The 19,022-nt window shown below is 53.0% G+C and overlaps 2 protein-coding genes across 31 annotated transcripts in view; one reads left to right on the forward strand and one right to left on the reverse strand.

The window, feature by feature from the left end:
* ZMYND8 (zinc finger MYND-type containing 8) overlaps positions 1–3,873 on the forward strand; it is a 124,428-nt gene extending 120,555 nt beyond the window's left edge. For all 30 annotated transcript variants that reach the window (XM_027070270.2, XM_053199864.1, XM_053199865.1 and 27 more), the window contains one exon: positions 2,278–3,873. In XM_027070270.2, coding sequence (XP_026926071.1) covers positions 2,278–2,502 — 225 coding nt within the window. In that variant the 3' untranslated portion in view covers positions 2,503–3,873. The remainder of the gene's footprint in view (positions 1–2,277) is intronic.
* An 11,612-nt stretch (positions 3,874–15,485) lies between these two features.
* EYA2 (EYA transcriptional coactivator and phosphatase 2) overlaps positions 15,486–19,022 on the reverse strand; it is a 262,198-nt gene continuing 258,661 nt past the window's right edge. The window contains exon 16 of the mRNA XM_027070259.2: positions 15,486–16,569. Within this exon, the coding sequence (XP_026926060.1) occupies positions 16,489–16,569 (81 nt within the window). The 3' untranslated portion in view covers positions 15,486–16,488. The remainder of the gene's footprint in view (positions 16,570–19,022) is intronic.

Raw genomic sequence — 19,022 nt, forward strand, 5'->3', positions numbered from 1 at the left:
TCGTGATTTCCCCACCAAGCTCTTCACCGTACCCCTTATTTTATTGAAACTCCTTTCATATCACTAATATCTGGCTCTTCGTTTCCAGACGTTATTTGTTGTGGTCCCATCATCGTGGCTGAGGATCTTGGTCACTCGATACGTCATCTGTAGCCCCTTCCTCCGTCCTCACCGCGGCACCTTCCTTGCCCTCCCCTCCCGGCCTTGTCCTCCGTCAGGCTTGGCGGTAGAGGAGTTTTCATTCCCCCAAAAGAATCCGGATTCCTTGGGTGCTGTTTCCTGCCTTAGTGTGGTTCTCGCACCTCTGGTTTTGCCGGTCGGATTAGGCTGTTGGCAGAGCTGGTGGTTCTGAGAATTGCGTTTCCAACATGCTGAAGAATCTGGCCTACAGAGTTGATTTTGCGCCATCGGGTACCTCGCTTCCCGCCTGTAATGCAGCGCTGCGTCCAGTGACCCCTCCGTTCGTGGTTTAAAAATGCCCATTAGGACAAGAAGCCCTCGTCGCTGTGAGGGCGTCGGGTGGGACAGTGGCGCGGAGAGAGTAGGGCTAACGGTGCCGAGTGCGTAGCGGGTGCCTGGCTTGTGGCGACCTGAGCTCCCTGACGGACACCGAGGCTGCCGGGGCCGCGTCTCTTCAGCCCACGGCAGCTGTGTGGCAAGCAACCCGCCTGCGCCCCGGCCATGCCCCGGCTACCCAGCCCAGAAGGGGAAGTACGGCCCCGCCTCACCGACGCGACCGGGACCCGCGGAAGCCCCGTGTTGTGCGTGCGTGCGTCGTCGTCTTGTTTTCTGCTGTCGTTGTGATCGACGCGTCTCGCTCTGCCCTCCGCGCTTCTCAGCTGGGCCTCTCGTGGCCGCTGGACACCGCGGTAGGAGACGGGAGCCAGAGTGTACGGTGTGCTTCGTGGAAGGGATCAGCCTTGGCCTTGTCCATAGAGGTCCCGATTCTCCCCTGCGGTGATTGGCCGAACCAGCCAGTGCCCCGTGTCCCGTCTGCGTGAGGGCCCACGTCCCGTGGACGGTGGCCGGCCCGGTCCGTGGTGCAGCTGCCGTGCTGAGCTCAGGCCCGGTGTCTGCCTTCACCTGACTGCACCGTTGTGGGATTTTTGTCCTGTTGGACGATGACTGAGCGCACCGCTTCCCAGAGACCTTCCAGAAGAACCATCCGTGTAGGCTTCACGGGTAGGGAAGAACCAGGAAGAGGAGGTGGATTCAGGACTGCCTGCCAGAATACTGCCCCCTTTTGGTCACTGATGCAAATGGCCAAAGAGAAGTCTCCCGAATGAACACATCACCTTGGAGACTTTTCTCTCTCTTTGCCACTTGTCTTCCAAAACAGGAACACGTGACTAAGTGTGCATGTTCCTTGGTACCAGGCGGTAAGAAATGGCATGCCCCGGCTCTGATCTGGTCCCTTTCTCACTCTCATTCTGTCCCCGAGCTTGACCGTTGGCTTCTTTGAATATTACCATCCCACCTCCAGAAATTTAAAAACAAAATTTCATCCCAGCCTCTCTGAACTTGGCAGATGATCCCAGGCTTGATGGGGCCTTGGCATGCTGACGGGTCCCTTGCCATCACCCGTGCTGGCCTGAGCTGAGCTGCGTGGCAGCTTATGGACTCCCTCCTCTGCCTCTTCCTTCACCTGCCTCGGATCTTCTCAGCCACTGTTGAGCTTTTTGTGGTCACGCGTCCTCGAAGCTGTCCTGGGTCTTAACTCTGGTTCTGTATCCTCCAGGGACCCTGCAGCCTGTCCCTGATGGGAGTCCGTGGGTGTGTGTGTGTCCAGCCGGACATAACCATTCTGGCCTCTCCCTCCTCCTCCTCCTCCTCCTCCTCTGTGATCCTCTCCCTTAGGTGGTTTGGTTATAGGTCTGCTTTTCGAGTTGTCTGTAAATTGACTGAAGAAATTCTAATATGAGGAAGGAAAAATGCCGCCACATTTTGGTGCCTTTTTCCAGCATCTGGCGTGGACACAGAAGCACCTGAGTGCTTGGTGTCCTTCTGTCATGGCCGCGGGTCTGTGGTTCCAGGTACCGCGTGAGACGTGCCTCCCTGGGCACTTCGGTGCCCTCATCACCCATCTCGATTCTCTGTGATGTGATGCCCTTGGGTTTGTCTAACCGGCCGTAGAGTTGTGCTCTAGAGACCCACGCGTGCTGGGAGGCGGTGGGAGGCCGCCTGGAGGGGAGCCGCGGGGCAGGGGGCCGGGTGGCTCTGCTGCGGTGGAGGTGGCGGGAAGGCTCAACGTCGCTTCTTGTTGCTTCTCCTCCACAGACCATTCCCGGGGCAGTAAGTCTAGTTGCTGGGGCAGCAGCGACGAGAAGCGAGGATCCACACGCTCCGAGCACAACGCCAGTGCCAGTTCGAAGAGCCTCCTCCCGAAAGAGTCTCGGCTGGACACCTTCTGGGACTAGGGACAAGTCGCGACACAAGCCACCCACCCCGTGGAGGAAAAAGAAACCAGACACCAGGGCAACAGGAAGCGGCAAGGAAACCTGAGACAGGAGAGCCTCCTTCAGACTTGAGAATTCCAGACACCCCGACTTGGCCTTGGCCCTCGGCACGGAGGGCAGCCCACACTACAGTGCGTCCGGCATTAGCAGTGACTGAGGACTGTTTGACCCACACGAAATCTATGCTTTAGATGTAAATAATGTACAATTTGTGGATGTCATTGAACCTAGAGGACCTTCCCCTTTTTATATTTGTATTGACTTTAACTTATAAAAAAAAAAAAAAAAAAGAAGAAAGAAAAAGAAAAACGATTAAAAAAACAAGAAACACCCAACCACAAAAGGAATGTTTTGACGTTGGAGGAGGAGGGATGGTTGGTCAGCCTGGCTGTCCCTGTGGCATGGTGACTAGGCCCCAGGATCGCCGTGGCACACGGGCCCTCGTCCTTGGACGCCCTGGGGGAAAGTGAGCCGTTTTCATTCATACGTCTGTATGCAGCACATTGGAATCAGGAGTTTTCGGCACAGAATCTGTGCCGTCGTGGGCACATCACATCAAGCCATTGGCCCCTTTCCAGTACTACGTTACTGTGTTATAAAATGCAAGCTCTCTGGCCCCGAAGGACAGGGAGAAGCTAGTTTATTTTGTGTGATTTCGGCAACGACTACTCGAAAAGGGAAGAAATCAGGTCCTTGTTTACAGAAGATACACAGAAGAAGCAAGCCCCGCTCAGCTCGGCCGAAGAGAGCAGAGAAAGTGTTAGGCGTCCTAAGCTCTGGAACAAAGAGGAGTCTTTTCTTTGCTTTGTGGTTCCTTTTACACACACTCACACATACTTGGTAAGAGATGCTGTGCCTCTCGGAAGTGAGAAACTCAAAGGCAGGATGCACGCAGAGGACAGGGGAGTCCGGGATGAAGCATGTATGTATTATTTATACGATGGGATTTTACGTTTTTATGGAAGCATGAAACAAAGGCAGTGGGAGAGAATGCCAGACACCGGCCACGCTCCCTGTCACACTACGTATACGGTAGTACCATTTTGTATGTTGTGTCGAACAAAACGCATTGAACAAAGCAAAAAGGTGATGTATGTATATGAGAAAATTAACTGTACGGTATCATTCCAGTACATTCTGTTGTATATTTTAGTCCTGTTTACTTTCTCTTCATTGTTGATAAGAGGATGTGAATTGTACAGTTTCCAGCTAGTTCCCCATACATATTAGAGAAGAACTAAAAAGAGAGTATAGAAGAAGAAGAGAGAAAGAACATTTGTGAATTGCAGGTGTCAAAAAAAAAAAAAAATAGCCTAGCTGGCCTTATTTGCGAAGCCTAATTGCTTTTAGCATATGGAAGTATTTTTTCACATTTTCTTTGTATAAAATTTGTATTAAACTTAAATATCTTTTTCGATGACGGCGTTTCTTTGTGACTGAGCCAGTGCACTCCCACGGTGTGCTTTTTTGGGTTCCGCCCCTCCCCCCGGTTTTTTCAGATTCTTCACCTTTTTTTAATTAAACTGTTTTGGAAAAATGGCTCGGTCGTCCTCAACTTCGCAGTTTTCCATTCGGTCGGGATGGCCGTGTCCGATTCGCACGCCCCAGCACAGGAGTCGGGGCCGTGAGAGCACAGGAAGGATCCCCACGGGCGGCGGGCACACTGGAAGTTACGGGCCCCCGGTGGGCGTTTTTCCCGGGAAGCCCCGGCTCCTTGGAATTTACTGACAGAGACCGAGAAACGAGGGGGAAATCCTGACCAGTCTTAGCAAGACAGCGAGAGGGGAGGCGACGGTCTTTCTGTGGCTTGGATGGCGGGCCTGAGCTTAGGCGAGCTCCTTGGGGAGCATGTGACCCCCCGCTCTGCTCAGGGACACCCCGGTCATTTAACTGTCCTGGGTCACAAGGTGTTTCTTGTTCAACCATTTAAAAATGTAAACCCCATTCTCAGCTCTCAGGCCATACCAAAGCAGGGAATGGGCTGGAGTCAAGCCGCAGGCCGTGCGCTGACCACTGCTGTGGAAGGAAGACGATGGGGATATGTTCAAAGGACCAAGGGCTGACAGGTGGCTGCTCTCACTGGGACTGTTCTGGGGCTTGTCTTTGGAGGTGACCTTTGACCCCAGGTCAGAACGAAGAGCTTGGCTGTGGGAAGATGAGTTGGGTGAGCGTCCCAGACGGGGACCAGTGGGTACGAAGACGCTGTGAGCTTCGCGTGGCTGACGAGCCGCAAGGTGGGGGCGTGGCTGCTCCTTCTGTGTAGAGGGCACCGGACGTCCCGGGGTCTGTGGCCCACCGCGTTCGTGTGGTGTAAGCCAAGCCAGAAGGGGCTGTTCACCATCCTAATGTCACCCGCGATGGGTTTGTCTAGAAATAGGCCCAAAGAAGTAACTAGCTCAGGGGCTCCTGGGTGGCTCAGTTGGTTAGGCGCCTGACTCTTGATTTCAGCTCAAGTCAGTTGGTGAGTTCGAGCTCCGTATCGGGCGCTGCGTTGACAGTGCAGAGCCTGCTTGGGATTCTCTCTCTTTCTCTGCCCCTCCCTTCCTTGCCCTTAGTATCTCTCTCTGTTTCTCTCTCTTTCAAAATAAGTATTAAAAAAAAAAGTAGCTCAAGGCCATGGAGCTGGTGAAAGACTCTAATTGGACTCCTATTAAAGTGCTCTTTCTAGTAAATGGGCATTGTCTTTTTTTTGAGTTAAAAAATTTGTTCGGCTTCCTTTCATTGGGCACGGATGGGCACCCTCCCTTATCATTTGAAGTCCACAGACGGGCGGGGGACACAGCCCCCTTTAGGGGAAGAGGCGGAGGCTGTGAGCAGGACCGCACTGTCGCCCCGTTTTTTTAGCTCCAGCAAGCCGGCTCCAGCCTCGGCCCCCGGGGCCCTTGCACTTGCTGTGCCCTTGGCCTGGCACACCCTCTGTCGCTGGCATCAGCTTTCAGACGTCACCTCTTGAAGCAGCCACTCCCCTCCCCCGATTATCCTCTGTCTCCTCCTGGTTTTCATGTCCTTGAGCAAAGTTCATACATATTTATGACTTCCCACTCAAACGTGAGCTCTGTGAGGGGAAGGCTGATCCGGTCACTGCTGTGTCCCGAGAGCTTGGAAGGACACAGAGCTCCTAGAGTTGGGGTGACATTTGAGCAGGGCCACCTCGGCCCCCGGACCCTGCCCCCAGCGGTCACCGCTGCAGCCTCCCAGAGAGGAGAGACACCAGAGGATAACATGGCTTACAAAGCGGTAGAGAAACCGGTGCCTTTAAAAAATTTTTGAATTTGCTATTTATGGGGCTAGGTCAATGCCTCAAATTTGAAAAACCACGGGTGTGCTCCCAGCCTCGCTGGCTCTCCCAGGGACCCCTCCTCCGCATCCCTCAGTCTGTATTTACAGACCCTCGCGGGGAGGCAGGTTTCCTTCCTTTTGGAACAGAAACGGGCAGCACCTGACCCCCGACCTGCTGTGTTGTTTTTCTTTTTTACTTAACCTGAGGTCTCGGGCTTTGTTCCCTAAGGCTCAGGTCTGGGGCCCCTTTGTTCCCCTGTGGACACGTGACCTGGGATGTAAGAAGATCATGCATGTCACAGCCTCCCGTGCGCGGGTCCTCGGTCCCCAAACAGTGGCCCCGGGGTCCCCGAGGCTGCCCCAGAGGGTCTGTGAGTGGCTAGGCGAGAGGAGGAGGACTTGGGAGGACAGGGCTGCAGGGCCTTCCTCTCTGGCTTTAGTCCTGGTGTCGAGTGTCTGCCGATGCCCGATGACTTTGAATCTACAAAGGAGAAGAAGGACGACACAGTGGGGTCCGCCACGGCCATGGCCCTCGCTACTTTGACCAGTGGCCTGGCGTGGGGGCAGGGCCTGCTGCCGCGGCCTGGAACGCGATTGGGCTCTCTCGCCACCTGGTGGCCGCCGCCTAGAACTGCAGCCCCACAGAGCCCGAGCAGCACCACCGGGGACAGAGAGAAGCTGGGCCAAAGTTCATTCGGGTGACAGCTGCTTCCCCGGACACGGCATGAACTAAGCACTGAGGACACAGCACTGAACGGCCTCTCTCCTCCTCCCTCTGACACTCTCCACGGGAAGCAAATACGCATATGATGCAGTCCTAGGCCGGACGGTGTTGCATCAGGTGAGTAAGGGAGGCAGGGTGTGATTGGGCACGGCCCCCCCAGGGAGCTGGACGGCGAGCAGAAACCTGAAGGAGGGGTACCGAGCCGTGACGACGAGGGCAGCGGTCGTTAATGCTGGCAGATCATTAGAAGCACCTAGCAAGATGTGAAATAAACCGGTGACTGGTGAGACCCTACCTGCTATCCCGGAATAACGACCTCCCACTCCCGGAGGTGGGGCTTGGGCGTCTGTCACGGAAGGCTGCTCAGTGATCCTAAGGCGCAGCAGAGCCGAGAGCTGCTAACATCCCGGGCAGAAGGAAGAAGGCACGCAAGAGGCCTGAGGCGGGGACCCGGCCTCTTGCGGGGAGGGAAGGCGGGCCAGGGAGGCCAGAATGGAGGGATCCCAGGTGGGGACGGGGGCGATGAGCTCAGAGAGGGAGAGAAGTTGGGGTTTGCACCGTGCTCCAAAAAGGATGGGAAGCCATGTGGGCGGTTTAACAGCTTTATTGAGTTGCAATTCACATACCGTACGATCTACCCACTTGAAGTGTGTAATTCAATGATTTTTGGTATAGTACATTATTGATTTCTTTAAAAAAAAGTAAAATACAACAAACGTTGCCCTTTTAACCATTTAAAAAAATGTTTATTTTTGACAGAATGCACACACAGGCACAAGTGGGGGAGGGGCAGAGAGAGAGGGAGACGAGAATCTCACGCAGGCCCCGTCCCTGATGTCAGTGCAGAGCCCAGCGCGGCGCCTGATCTCACGGTTTGTGAGATCACGACCTGAGCTGAAATCCGGAGTCAGACGCCGAGCTGACTGAGCCACCCGGCGCCTCCTGCCCTTTTAACCGTTTTTAAATTTACAATTGAGTGGCATTAATCAGAGTTGTGTTTCAAACAGAGAAATGTTTTCCAGACTTCAACTTTCATACCAGGGCACATCAGGACACCATCGACATTATTATTTACTTTCTTTAATCCAGGGAAGCAAAGATCACCCATGTACCTTCCAGCATCACTGGGGCGGGCTCACCGCGCCCCGCCCCCGCCCCCCCCCCCCCCCCCCCCCATGCTGAGCCCTGAGCTGAGGTTTCCCATGCTGTAATCTTTAGGTCTTCTGATCACTCCATGGGGCAGGACGGGGAATGCGACTTGCCCACAGTCACATAGCAGGTCAGTGCCAGAGCCAGGGTTCAAACTGGACCACCTGCTTCCCGAATGAGCACCGTGACCCATCGAATGAAACTGCCCCAGTGTCTGGGGCACCGTGGTCAGTTTACAAAATGCCTTCTGGGCCCCCTTTCCCTGACTCCCCTCAACTGTCCACGAGGTGGGGATTGTTCTGCTCCTAGTGCAGCTTGGGAAACTGAGACTCAAGGGTTCAGGGCGTTGGGTTGTTGTTGTATTTAACATTTATTTATTTTTGAGAGAGAGAGAGAGAGAGAGAGAGAGAGAGAATGGGGTCGAGGCAGAGAGAGAGGGAGACACAGAATCCAAAGCAGGCTCCAGGCTCCGAGCTGTTAACACAGAGCCTGATGTGGGGCTCGAACTCATGAACCATGAGATCATGACCTGAGCCAAAACCAAGAGTCAGACGCTTAACTGACTGAGCCACCCAGGCGCCCCTAAATGTGGTCAGGTTTTTAGTTGCAAACAACACTCTACGTAATCTGAGCAGGAAAGGAGTTTATAAAAGGGCATTATGTGATTCACAGATCTCCAGGAGGGAGGGCCAGAGAGACTGGCTAGGAGACTGCACAGCCACAAACAACGTCCAGGTTACATGGCAGGACGTTCCCGTCACTGTCACTGGGCCCAGACATTACAACTGTCACCAGTGACACGGGGCATGTCCCGTCTGCCTCCTTGCTAGATTGCATCCTGCACTTCCGAATGCACTTTGCAGAATTCCAAGGCTTCGTCATCTGGATCGGGTAAACCCAGGTTGCCCTGGGTCTGAATGCAAATACCATTTGGAGGGTATTTGATTGGCTGAGTCTGCAGCTGGCTGTATCTGATTGGTTGAGTCTAGGTCACATGCTTACGTTGCAACTGCAAGGAAGGCTGGGAAGGTGAGATTCAGGTTGCTTCGGCTGCAGGCTCCTAAGGTAGGAAATTGTGCAAACAAAAGGCCTTGGGTTGACAAAAACATCGATAGCCGCCACCGCAGAATTGCCCGCAGTCTCTGTCAGGTCAGTTGTCGAGAGTAGAATTCACCCAGCCAGGTAGAGCGCGAGGGTTTCATGAGCAAACCGGTCCGTAGTGCGACTTGAGTCAAGCTGGTGGGGCTGGAACTACGTTTCCCAGAATCCCTTTCCTTGAAGGGTGCGGAGCTGGAATTGACCAAAAGAGGAACTTGGGTGAGATTTTGAAGGCGGAAGGGGAGCAGCCGTCTCTTCTCTTGCAAGGTCGCTGTGGCTACAGGTGGTGACAGGTGCAGGTGTGCCCTCGGGCTCCAGCGTGTCGCTGCTGTCCTCCGTGCTGCGCCCAGGTCTTGTTTCTGACACCTGGCCCACCCCGGGTGCTTGGCTGCAGAGGCCAAGCGTCCCCCCAATCGGGTTCTCTTCCGGAGCCTCTCCGCAAACTCACTTTGGTGGCCGGACATGCCTCACTGGTGACTCCAGGTGCCACTTTTCAGAATTTCACTTCCTGAACTCCTCTGACCCCTGTAGAAGGTCGAACTCCCATAATACATTTCTTACCCCAAACCCATGGGCCCAATCTGGCTGCTTCCCTGGTTGGATGTGACACATGAGTGTCTGCAGGATCACAGGGAGGACTGAGGCTGCCGCGCTGAGGGACTGGCCACGGGGTGGGCGGTGAGGAGCCAGGCTGCTCCTCCCGCAGGATCAGGAAGCATCGCTGTCCATCTGGTAGCAGCTGCCCAGCTCCTGGGTCCTGCCCGGCACCAGCTTTGCTCTGGCCTCCACCTGCAGGCTGGATGCCCTGGGTGCAGCCTCCCTTCTCTCCCACGTACACACTTACGCAGTACCAAATACACGTCTCTTGTGAACGCAACTGATCTGTGGACCCTTCGGTGCTCCAGACCCCTGGCTGTAAGGGAGCCTGCAGAAGTTTTCAGCTTTCCAGCCTCTCGATTCGGGAAGGTTCAGCAGAAGGAGGAGCCATGGTTGAACCTGAACAAGTCATTTCTCACCCAGAGTCGCGGCCTGGGATCAAACCCTTGGCTTTGCCATCTGGCCCAGGGCTCTCGTCGGGGAGTGATATTAATGGAAAACCATTGCCTCCCTGGCCCGGTCCAAGGCCAGGTCAGCTGGGTTCTAGACAGCTTGTACAACTGAGTACCGACATCCCTTCGCTTTGCAGAAGGGAATTTCCTTTACGTGTCCTCTTTTGATAGAAAAGCATCTCTTCACTATGGAAAAAAAACAGCTGCCATGTGTGATGGTAAATGGTGTGGTGGGGAGACAACAGGGTGTGGCGGGGACTGTGGTAAACAGCGAGCCTGGCGAGGAGCCGCAGTGAAAAGGGGAAGCTGCGGGGTGGCTCCGGCTGACCACGTGTGCACGCAGGCTCAGGATTGGCATAATCCTCCGCTGTTTCTGGAGAGAAGTAGATCTTGAATTAAATCTCTCAAGTTTTAAAAATGAGCCACCAGTGGGCAACCTTGACCCAAGAACACTAATTTAGCAGTCAAAGATGCTGGGTTGGGGTCCAAGCTCTGCCACATTCCAGCTGCAAGGTCAGGGGCAAGCCACAACACCTCTCTGGGCCTCAGTTTCCCCCTCTGTAAAACGGGGCTTACAAAGACGGCAGTTAATTGGATGATGAGCTTTCGTTTGCCAAACCTTGTTCTAAACTAGTATTTTGCAAACAATGGGTTGTGAGCGAAATTGATCTAGTGCATCGTGACCTGCATCATTTAAGGGCGAAATAGAACAGGATGGAATGTAACAGGATGGGTGGGCATCGCTTTGTGAAACCTATTTTAGACACACACGATACATACACATTCGTATTCACACACACGTACACATCCATACGCGGTCCTCGGTCTGATGGAACATGGACTTCTCACTGTGGAACGCAGTCAGAAAAGTCCGAGAGCCAGTGTTCCAAGTGCTGGTCGTGTCTGTGTGCATCTGGTGCTGTCGATGACCCGTGAGGTGGGTTCTACTGTCACCCCCGTTTTGCAGCTCAAGAGGGAGGTCCAGAGGGTGAAGTTCCCGCAGATAGTAACAGGAAGAACTGGGATTTAACCCAGTGTCCACGGCCTGATCACCACACGATCCTTCGTCTCCAGACAGGGCCACGGGTGGTGGTGAGACTGGAAGGAGCTAATGCAGGTCGAGGGTTTGCTTAGCCCAGTGCCTGGGACAGAGCAGGTGCTTAATAGATGTCAGAAGCCGGGCTTGCGTTTGCAGCTTCTCATTCAACCACGCCCGGTGGCCGGCAGGATCCGAGGGCCACGGCCAAAGAGGCCAGGGACTCTGCCAACTCGGCTACCCATGGAGTAGGGGGTGGGGTCTGCAAGGGCACCTCACCCACAGCCAGGGCTTACCAAGTACTTCATCTGGGGCCAAATACTCCCTGCTGGATTTTACAGTCCGTATCTGGCTGTATTTGGCTTAGCACTGCCCTTGAATGGACTTCAGGATATAAAAAGAAATCCCGGCATTTTTTCCCAAACAGCTTTAACTCTGATCACACGCACATTGTTAAACACGGGAAACAGCTTGTTCTTGCCCTTCGCAGGGCTGTGGTTGCCGTCGCGTCCCTTTGCCTTTCCGCGTAGACACAGCTGTCTGCTGGGATCCCCATCGTGGCCACGGCAGGTCAATGGATCAAGTCTTAGGCCTGGACGCAATGTCAACGGCGCTGCCATTTCGTCGAAGCCATCGCTGAAGCACGGGCACGGCCTGATGGCAGTGCTTTCTGAATCTTTTCAAGGGCAGCCCTGCATCTTCAGGCCTTTTAATGAAGTGGCACCTGCTGGCTCCGGCCAGCTGTGGGGTCGCACTGCCCTCTGGTGGTCACCGGCAGGCATAGCTTCACCAGCGCTGAGCTGGCATCGACCGGGGCTGAAAGCGCCGTGGGGAGACTGACTGGTCAGGAATCGGGACAGCGGTGGAATGTGGGTAGAGGCTGGGAAGGGCGCGAGGGAGCCTTCTGGGGACCTGGAAACCACTTCCGTCTTGTCTGAGTGGTGGTTACCCGGTGTGATCCTAGGTAACAATACATCAAGACGCACGCTTGAGTTTTGTGCGGGAAACTGTGTGTGTAGGTTATACAATGAAATTTAAACGTCTCCTTTAAGTTTATGAGGAACCCAGTTGTTTTTGACCGGACACCCTAGGTCCATCCTTCTCCCTCCAAACCATCCGTGGCCCCCCCTCCCCCGCCCCCAGTAGCCAGGGTGATTTTTTAAAAATGTAAATCAGATCAGGCCACTCTCCTGATTAGAACTCTCGGGTGTGTTCTCATCGGATTGAGAATCAAATGCCAACTCCAGTAAAACTCCAAATTCAGAACCAAAAGGATCCAACCACACCCGCCGGGGCCTTATCTTCCCACCCCATGACCTTCGTCCTCAGCTCCAGTCTTTCCGGGTTCCCCTTGTTGCCCTCCAGGTCCGAGGCTTTGCTTGCCCGCAAGCTGTGTACTTCCTGTGCCTCCCCCTGGAGTGCTTTCCCTGGATTTTCTCACCATCCAGGACTGAGCTCCAGGGCCACCTGCTCGGATGTGGCCACAGCACCCCCCACACCTTTCTGGTTACTCCGCTGCATCACCCCAAGGCTTCCTTCTGGACTCCAGCGAGCGTCTGAGGAGGAGAGAAACCCCCATCGCTGACCCTGCAACCCCACCCCGGGTATTCTGAAAGTCACAGAAAGTCTCAACCCACAGAAAGACCCTCAGTGTTTACCCCCTGGACAAGAGGCTGCTTTTTGGACCCTAAATGTTTCACTGGACAGATCCTGTGATCTCTTTCTTTTTTATTTTATTGTTTTAATGTTTATTTACTCCTGAAGGAGAGAGAGAGAGAGAGAGAGAGAGAGAGAATATATGTGAGTGGGGGAGGGGCAGAGATAGAGGGAGACACAGAATTCGAAGCAGGCTCCAGGCTCTGAGCTGGCAGCCCAGAGCCCGATGAGGGGCTCGAACTCACGAACCGTGAGACTATGACCTGGGCCAAAGTCAGACGCTTAACTGACTGAGCCACCCAGGCGCGCCCCGATCTTTAAGACAGTCTTATAGTAACTGATTCACAGCATGAAATATATAAATAAGGCACTCTGCCCCTTACCCGTATGTCTGATAGTCCCTACGGGTCGCTTTTTATTAATTTCTTATATCTTCTTCCCAAGTTTCTTTCCGCCAATATGATCATGCAGGTTTTACTTTTTCCTCATTTTTACGCAAAAAGTGCCACGTGCCATTCTGAAACTGGCCCTTCGTACTTCTGTGTTCACGAGATCTTCCCAAACGGATCCATAGGAATATTCTTGTTCTTTTTCGTGGTTGCACGGTACTCCATTATGTGGCCATATTGTAATCTAACCCCGTTCACCACTGATGGGTATTTGGGTTGTTTTCATTCTTTGCTATTCCCAACAGTGTTGTAGAAAATAAGTCTGTATGGAGTTTTCACACCTACGTAGATATAGCTGTAGATAAATTCTCAGAAGCGGAATTGCTAAGATTTGCAAGTTGGATAAATATTGCCAACTTTCCCTCTTTAGGAGTTGTGCAAAATGCCAATTTCAGCTTCCACCAGCAGCGTCCGAAGGGCCCACAGCTCCTCTGCTCCTAGGAGTCCTGCAGCTTCCAAACTTTTGTCAATCTGATGTGGAAAATGGCATCTCAACATATGAGTGAAATTGACCCTCTTTTAGTTAAGTCATTAGAAAAAGTGTTTGTTTGCTTATTTATTTGTTTATTTATTAGAAAGTGCGAGCAGGGGAGGGGCAGAAAGAGGGAGAGAGAGAATCCCAAGCAGGCTCTACACTGTCAGCACAGAGCCTGACGCGGGGCTCAACCTCACCAACTGTGAGATCGTGACTTTAGCCAAAATCAAGAATCAGACACTTAAACAACTGAGCCAGCCGGGTGTCCCACTGCCAGTGAATTTTAGATGCTTGGTTAATAACTGATGAAAAAAATACTCTGCTCCAGCTATTGGTAATGTGAACGATTGATTTCCTGAGTAGAAATCTGAGCCCATGTGATATCATACTACTGTTACTAACAGTATTATGTGCTATATAAGTTGGGACGCTTTTGGTTGCAAATAACTAAGGAAGAACCAACTCAAAATATTTAAGCCACAAGGACATTTGTTAACTCACATAATACATTAAACCAAGCTTCCCAAAACAAGTAGCCTTTTAGGAACTAATGCTGTATCAATGGAAGTCTACCCTAGGCATGTGGACTATTGCCTATAAATGAGACCAAATTAAAGAGTCCAAGGATGGAGAGAAGAGACTGGATTAAAAATTTTAAAGCCATTTTTTGAGTTGTGCATTTGGGATGGGAGTGTGGGGGGTGACTGAGGTCATGCATCCCGAAACTTGTGAGTCAAGGAAGCCAGAGAGTTCTGTTTTGTGTTTTGTTTAAGCCCCTTTGTTGTGTTTTTGTCCTTTGCAACTGAAAGGAATCCCAATGGCGGCCCTCTGATTTCTAAAACCCTTGGATAGGCAGATACCTTCAGCCTCAGAGGTTGACCTGAGGACTTTGTTGGGTCTCTGTCCTTATACTGGGCTGTCAGGAGGTTCTGGAGTCATGTCCAGACTTCTGGGAGGCCAAGGGCTTTTGTTTGTGAGTGCTGTATAGTCCAGTTACTCTAAGATTGTTCTCAAGAGCTGCAAGATACTGCTGGGGAAACAGTGAAGATAGCCTGGGGCCAATGAATCTTAGGTATCCACCACCCATCCATCCATCCATCCCCCATCTGACCATCCATCTGTCTATCCATCCATCTACCCATCCATCCATCCATCCATTCATCTACCATCCATCCATCCATCCCCCATCTGACCATCCATCTGTCTATCCATCCATCTACCCATCCATCCATCCATTCATCTACCATCCGTCCATCCATCCCCCATCTGACCATCCATCTGTCTATCCATCCATCTAGCCATCTGTCCATCCATCCATCTACCATCCGTCCATCCATCCATCCCCCATCTGACCATCCATCTCTCCATCCATCTATCCATCCGTCCATCCATCCATCTACCATCTGTCAATCCATCCATCCGTCTATCCCCCATCTGACCATCCATCTCTGCATCTATTTTTCCATCTGTCCATCTACCATCCACCCATCCATCCCCCATCTGACCATCCATCTGTCTATCCATCCATCCATCCATCCATCCATCTACCATCCGTCCATCCATCCATCCATCCCCCATCTGACCATCCGTCTATCCATCTATCCATCCATCCATCCATCCATCCCCCATCTGACCATCCATCTGTCTATCCATCCATCTATCCATCTGTCCATCCATCCATCTACCATCCGTCAATCCATCCATCCATCCATCCATCCCCCATCTGACCATCCATCTGTCTATCCATCCATCCATCCATCTACCATCCGTCCATCCATCCATCCCCCATCTGACCATCCATCTGTCCATCCATCCATCTACCATCCGTCAATCCATCCATCCATCCATCCCCCATCTGACCATCTGTCTCTCCATCCATCTGTCCATCCGTCCATCCATCTACCATCCATCCATCCATCCCCCATCTGACCATCCGTCTATCCATCCATCTGTCCATCCGTCCATCCATCCATCTACCATCCGTCCATCCATCCATCCATCCCCCATCTGACCATCCATCTCTCCATCCATCTATCCATCCGTCCATCCATCCATCATTCAACTTTCAATAAATGCTGTACCTGTGTCAGGCTCTTATGGGCACTGAGTATACCGAATGAGGAAGATGCTGTCCTTGACCACTGGGAGCCCTGAGTGCTCTAGAATTCAGGCTAACACACTTACCTTACAGACTGTGGCCTCCCAGTTTCCCTCAGACCCAGCCTTGGACATTTAGTCACAACAGCAGAAAAGTAGTTGACCACCTAGGTGGTTAATGTCAGGATTAAGGGGCAGGTCTATCTGTGTCACCCAAACATCTTCCTGTGGGGATGGCTCGAAGTCTACTAAAGCCTATTAAAACAGGCGTAATGGAGGCCTTAAGAAGAGTGGTCATAAAGTAGCGACACCCTACCCCACTTCAAAATGTAAACGTGGGTTTATTTAATGCCTTTTATCTGTCACAAAGTACCGCCGCCTCCCCAGGGTCCCCTCCCCCTAGAAAACAAGATGGCAGCATAAGGCACGTGCACTGTCCACATGACGTCAGGTTAGGTCCTTAAAAACAAAGATAAGCAACCGTCTTCCCATCAGCCCCGAATCGCCTCCCTCACCAATTGTTCAAGGAATGATTGTCCCCCCAAAGCACAACCTGGAGCCGAGAGCGCTTCAGTTAGAGCTGCACGGCTCCGCATGCCAGTTTAGAAAACCAAGCCCAGCCAACGACTAAGAAAACCGACAACACAGGCACGAGAGCGTAATACCGGAGTAGTGAGATCAGTCCATAAATTAAAAAGGAAAAGTAAAACCCAAGCCCGTCCCCCTCCTCACCGCCAGCCCTCCCCCAAATCAGCAATAAGTCGCTTTTGTTCCGTTGAGTCTTGTGGAAAAGCCCGGACTCCCAGCCAGCCCTTTCCTCCAAAGTTAAATATCCCAAAGCCCCTGCCGGGCACTCTGCGTCTCAGGACCCACGTGGACTGCAAGGACGGCTTCTGAGATGGTCGCCAGGCACGTCCCCTCGGCCGCGGGGCCCGGCATCTGGCGAGGAGGCGGGGGAGGCGAGGGCCCCGGGGGGGCGGGAGGCACCCGGGGTGGCGGGTGGCGAGGCCGGGGGTCCTGCTATAGATACTCCAGCTCCAGGGCGTGCCGCAGCGCCTCCAGGTCGGCATGGCAGGATATCCGCCAGAAGGGCATGTTGTGCTGGAACAGAAGGAACACAGGACGCCAGCCGCTGGGTTATGGCCCTGCCCGGCGCCTCCCGCCGGCCACCCCTTCCCTGTGCCCACAGCTGGAGCCCGATGAGAAGTCCACCCGTGTCAGCGTGGCCCGTGGGTGTTTCCCGAGCCAGGAGGCAGACCGCCTGTCTGGCCAGGGTCCACCGGTCCGGCCACGGTCTCTGTTCCCCTCGAGGCCTATACTGCCTGGGACACTGATGCTCTGCCCTCCCCTGGGACCCGCGTGGCCTTCGGCGGTGCGCTGACCCGGAATGAAGTCACGCAGTGACAAAGCCGTCCTTCTTAGAACACTGGCCTCGATCCTGCTACTTCACGATCAGAGTCTCCACCGGGTGCTCCTGCGACTTTCACCCCTCCCTGACATGTGCTAATCTCCATCTAAACTGACCGAGCGGGTCCCAGCAAGACCGCCTGTGATACCCAGGCTTTTAAATAATAGTCTCTTAGGGGCGCCCCGGGGGGCTCAGTCAGTTAAGCGTCCAACGTCGGCCCAGGTCATGATCTCACAGTTCATGGGTTCAAGCCCCGCGTCGGGCTCTGTGCTGACAGCTCAGAGCCTGGAGCCTGCTTTGGATTCTCTCTCTCTCTCTGCCCCTCCCCTGCTCGCACTCTCTCTCTGTCTCTCCAAGATGAATAAACGTTAAAACAAAATTAAATAATAGTCTCTTAAATCTACCGTTGCGGAGTCAGACCCTGGGCTAGTGCTCTGTGTTTACTGCTCCCTGAAGCCGCCCAAGCCAACAAAAAACCTGGAGGCAAAAACACAAGCACCTTTCGCAAGTGGGGGACGAGAAAGAAAAAAAAAATGGATTTAACCGAAGTTCAATCACTGGCAAGCCAGAACTAATTAGCATCATAATCACCGTCATCACAGAATCATTAACATCTGTCCCGTGCCAGGCACCGTGCTGAACGTGTCACACGCATCACCTCCTTGAACCAGGTCACTGATCTCTGAGAGAGGCAACCTGTCTTGTGTTACAGATGAGGAGACTGAGCCACACAGATGTTATGTCAGGCTCAGAGGAGAAGGCCGGGTACGTTTTTATCGCTGGACAATTTAATCATTGGCTAAAGTTGTTGCCTGCCCAACGCCCCTCTCCTTTCTTGCTTCCGGAACCCCGGATTTGGCAGCACTGTGCCCAGGCCTAGGGGATGAGTTATGATTTCTAATCAAGCTGTGGCAACGCCAGGCCTTGTTTGCCAGTGATGTGTCCTGTATCCCTCCTGACTTGTGACCCACTGAAAGCCCAGGAGGAAGGGGCGAGGGGCTTCTGGGAAAGGTTTTCCTCCAGGATTAGAGGGCGGCACTGGAGAAGAGACTTTCCTCCTTACTTTCCCATCCTATTTAGATGGTGTCATGTTAGCATGTGATGTCTGGAGCTGTGGCAGCCATTTTGAGATCACGAGGCAACAAATCAGAAACGAAAAAAGCCAAAGATGGTTAGAAAGGCAGAGCAAGATGATAGATAGGGATGCTTGGCGAAAAACAAGCTGGGGTACATCTACTTCTAAGGTTGTTAGGTGAGCAAGTGTTTAGCTCGTCATTACATGGGCTTTCTGCTACCGGCAGCTAAGAGATTCTGAGCGTCCTCCAGACAGCCATTGGCCTTAAATTATTTACAAAGTGAACAGATGGTGCTTGATGACCATTTGGATGCCCGGAGTCCTGCCCTCTGAGATTCTACATCCACAGGCTAGAAACTATACAGGCATCCTGTTGGGTCCTGGAACCCATCAAATCCTCCCCTGCCTCTGGGGACTCTGCACGTATCACTCTGCGAATTCTTTATATCATTGTTGATCTTTACCTTTCTCGACTGTGGCAGGCGGAATAACAGCCCCCCAAAGATGTCCATCCAGGTCCCAATCCCCAGAACCCGTGAATATGTGACCTCACACGGCAAACGGGACTTTGCAGATGTGATTAAGTGAAGGATCTTGAGACGGGGAGAGCATCCCGAAGGCGGGGCCTCTGTCCACTGCTGTGCCCTCCCTGGAGCCTCCTGCAGGGGTGGTGCACACACGCACAGGGTTCTCGCTGGAGCCACAGATAAGAAATCCAGAGGCACGAAATGACCAAGATGGTTTTGTCTTGTGAGCACTGTGATGGAGATAGAGCAGGGAGGCAGGGCAGAGAGCAGCTGGGGGAGGACATCTATTCTGATAGCTGGAAATAGAGCAGGAAAGGCCTCTCTAGGGAGTGACAGTTAAGCAGGCCCCTGGGGGCGAGAAGGATGTGCAAACCTGTGTGTTTGGGTAGTCGAGGCAGAAGACAAAGCCAGTGCAAAGGCCCTGAGGTGAGTTGGGGCTTGGAATGTCACGTCCACTACTGCATTGCGTGGCTCCTGGCACATAGTAGGTGCTCAAGAAACACACACAGAAGGAGTGAAGAGGAGGGAGGGGGGGAAGTGGCAA

This window comes from Acinonyx jubatus, chromosome A3 (genome assembly GCF_027475565.1).
Source record: "Acinonyx jubatus isolate Ajub_Pintada_27869175 chromosome A3, VMU_Ajub_asm_v1.0, whole genome shotgun sequence".
Classification (NCBI taxonomy): domain Eukaryota; kingdom Metazoa; phylum Chordata; class Mammalia; order Carnivora; family Felidae; genus Acinonyx; species Acinonyx jubatus.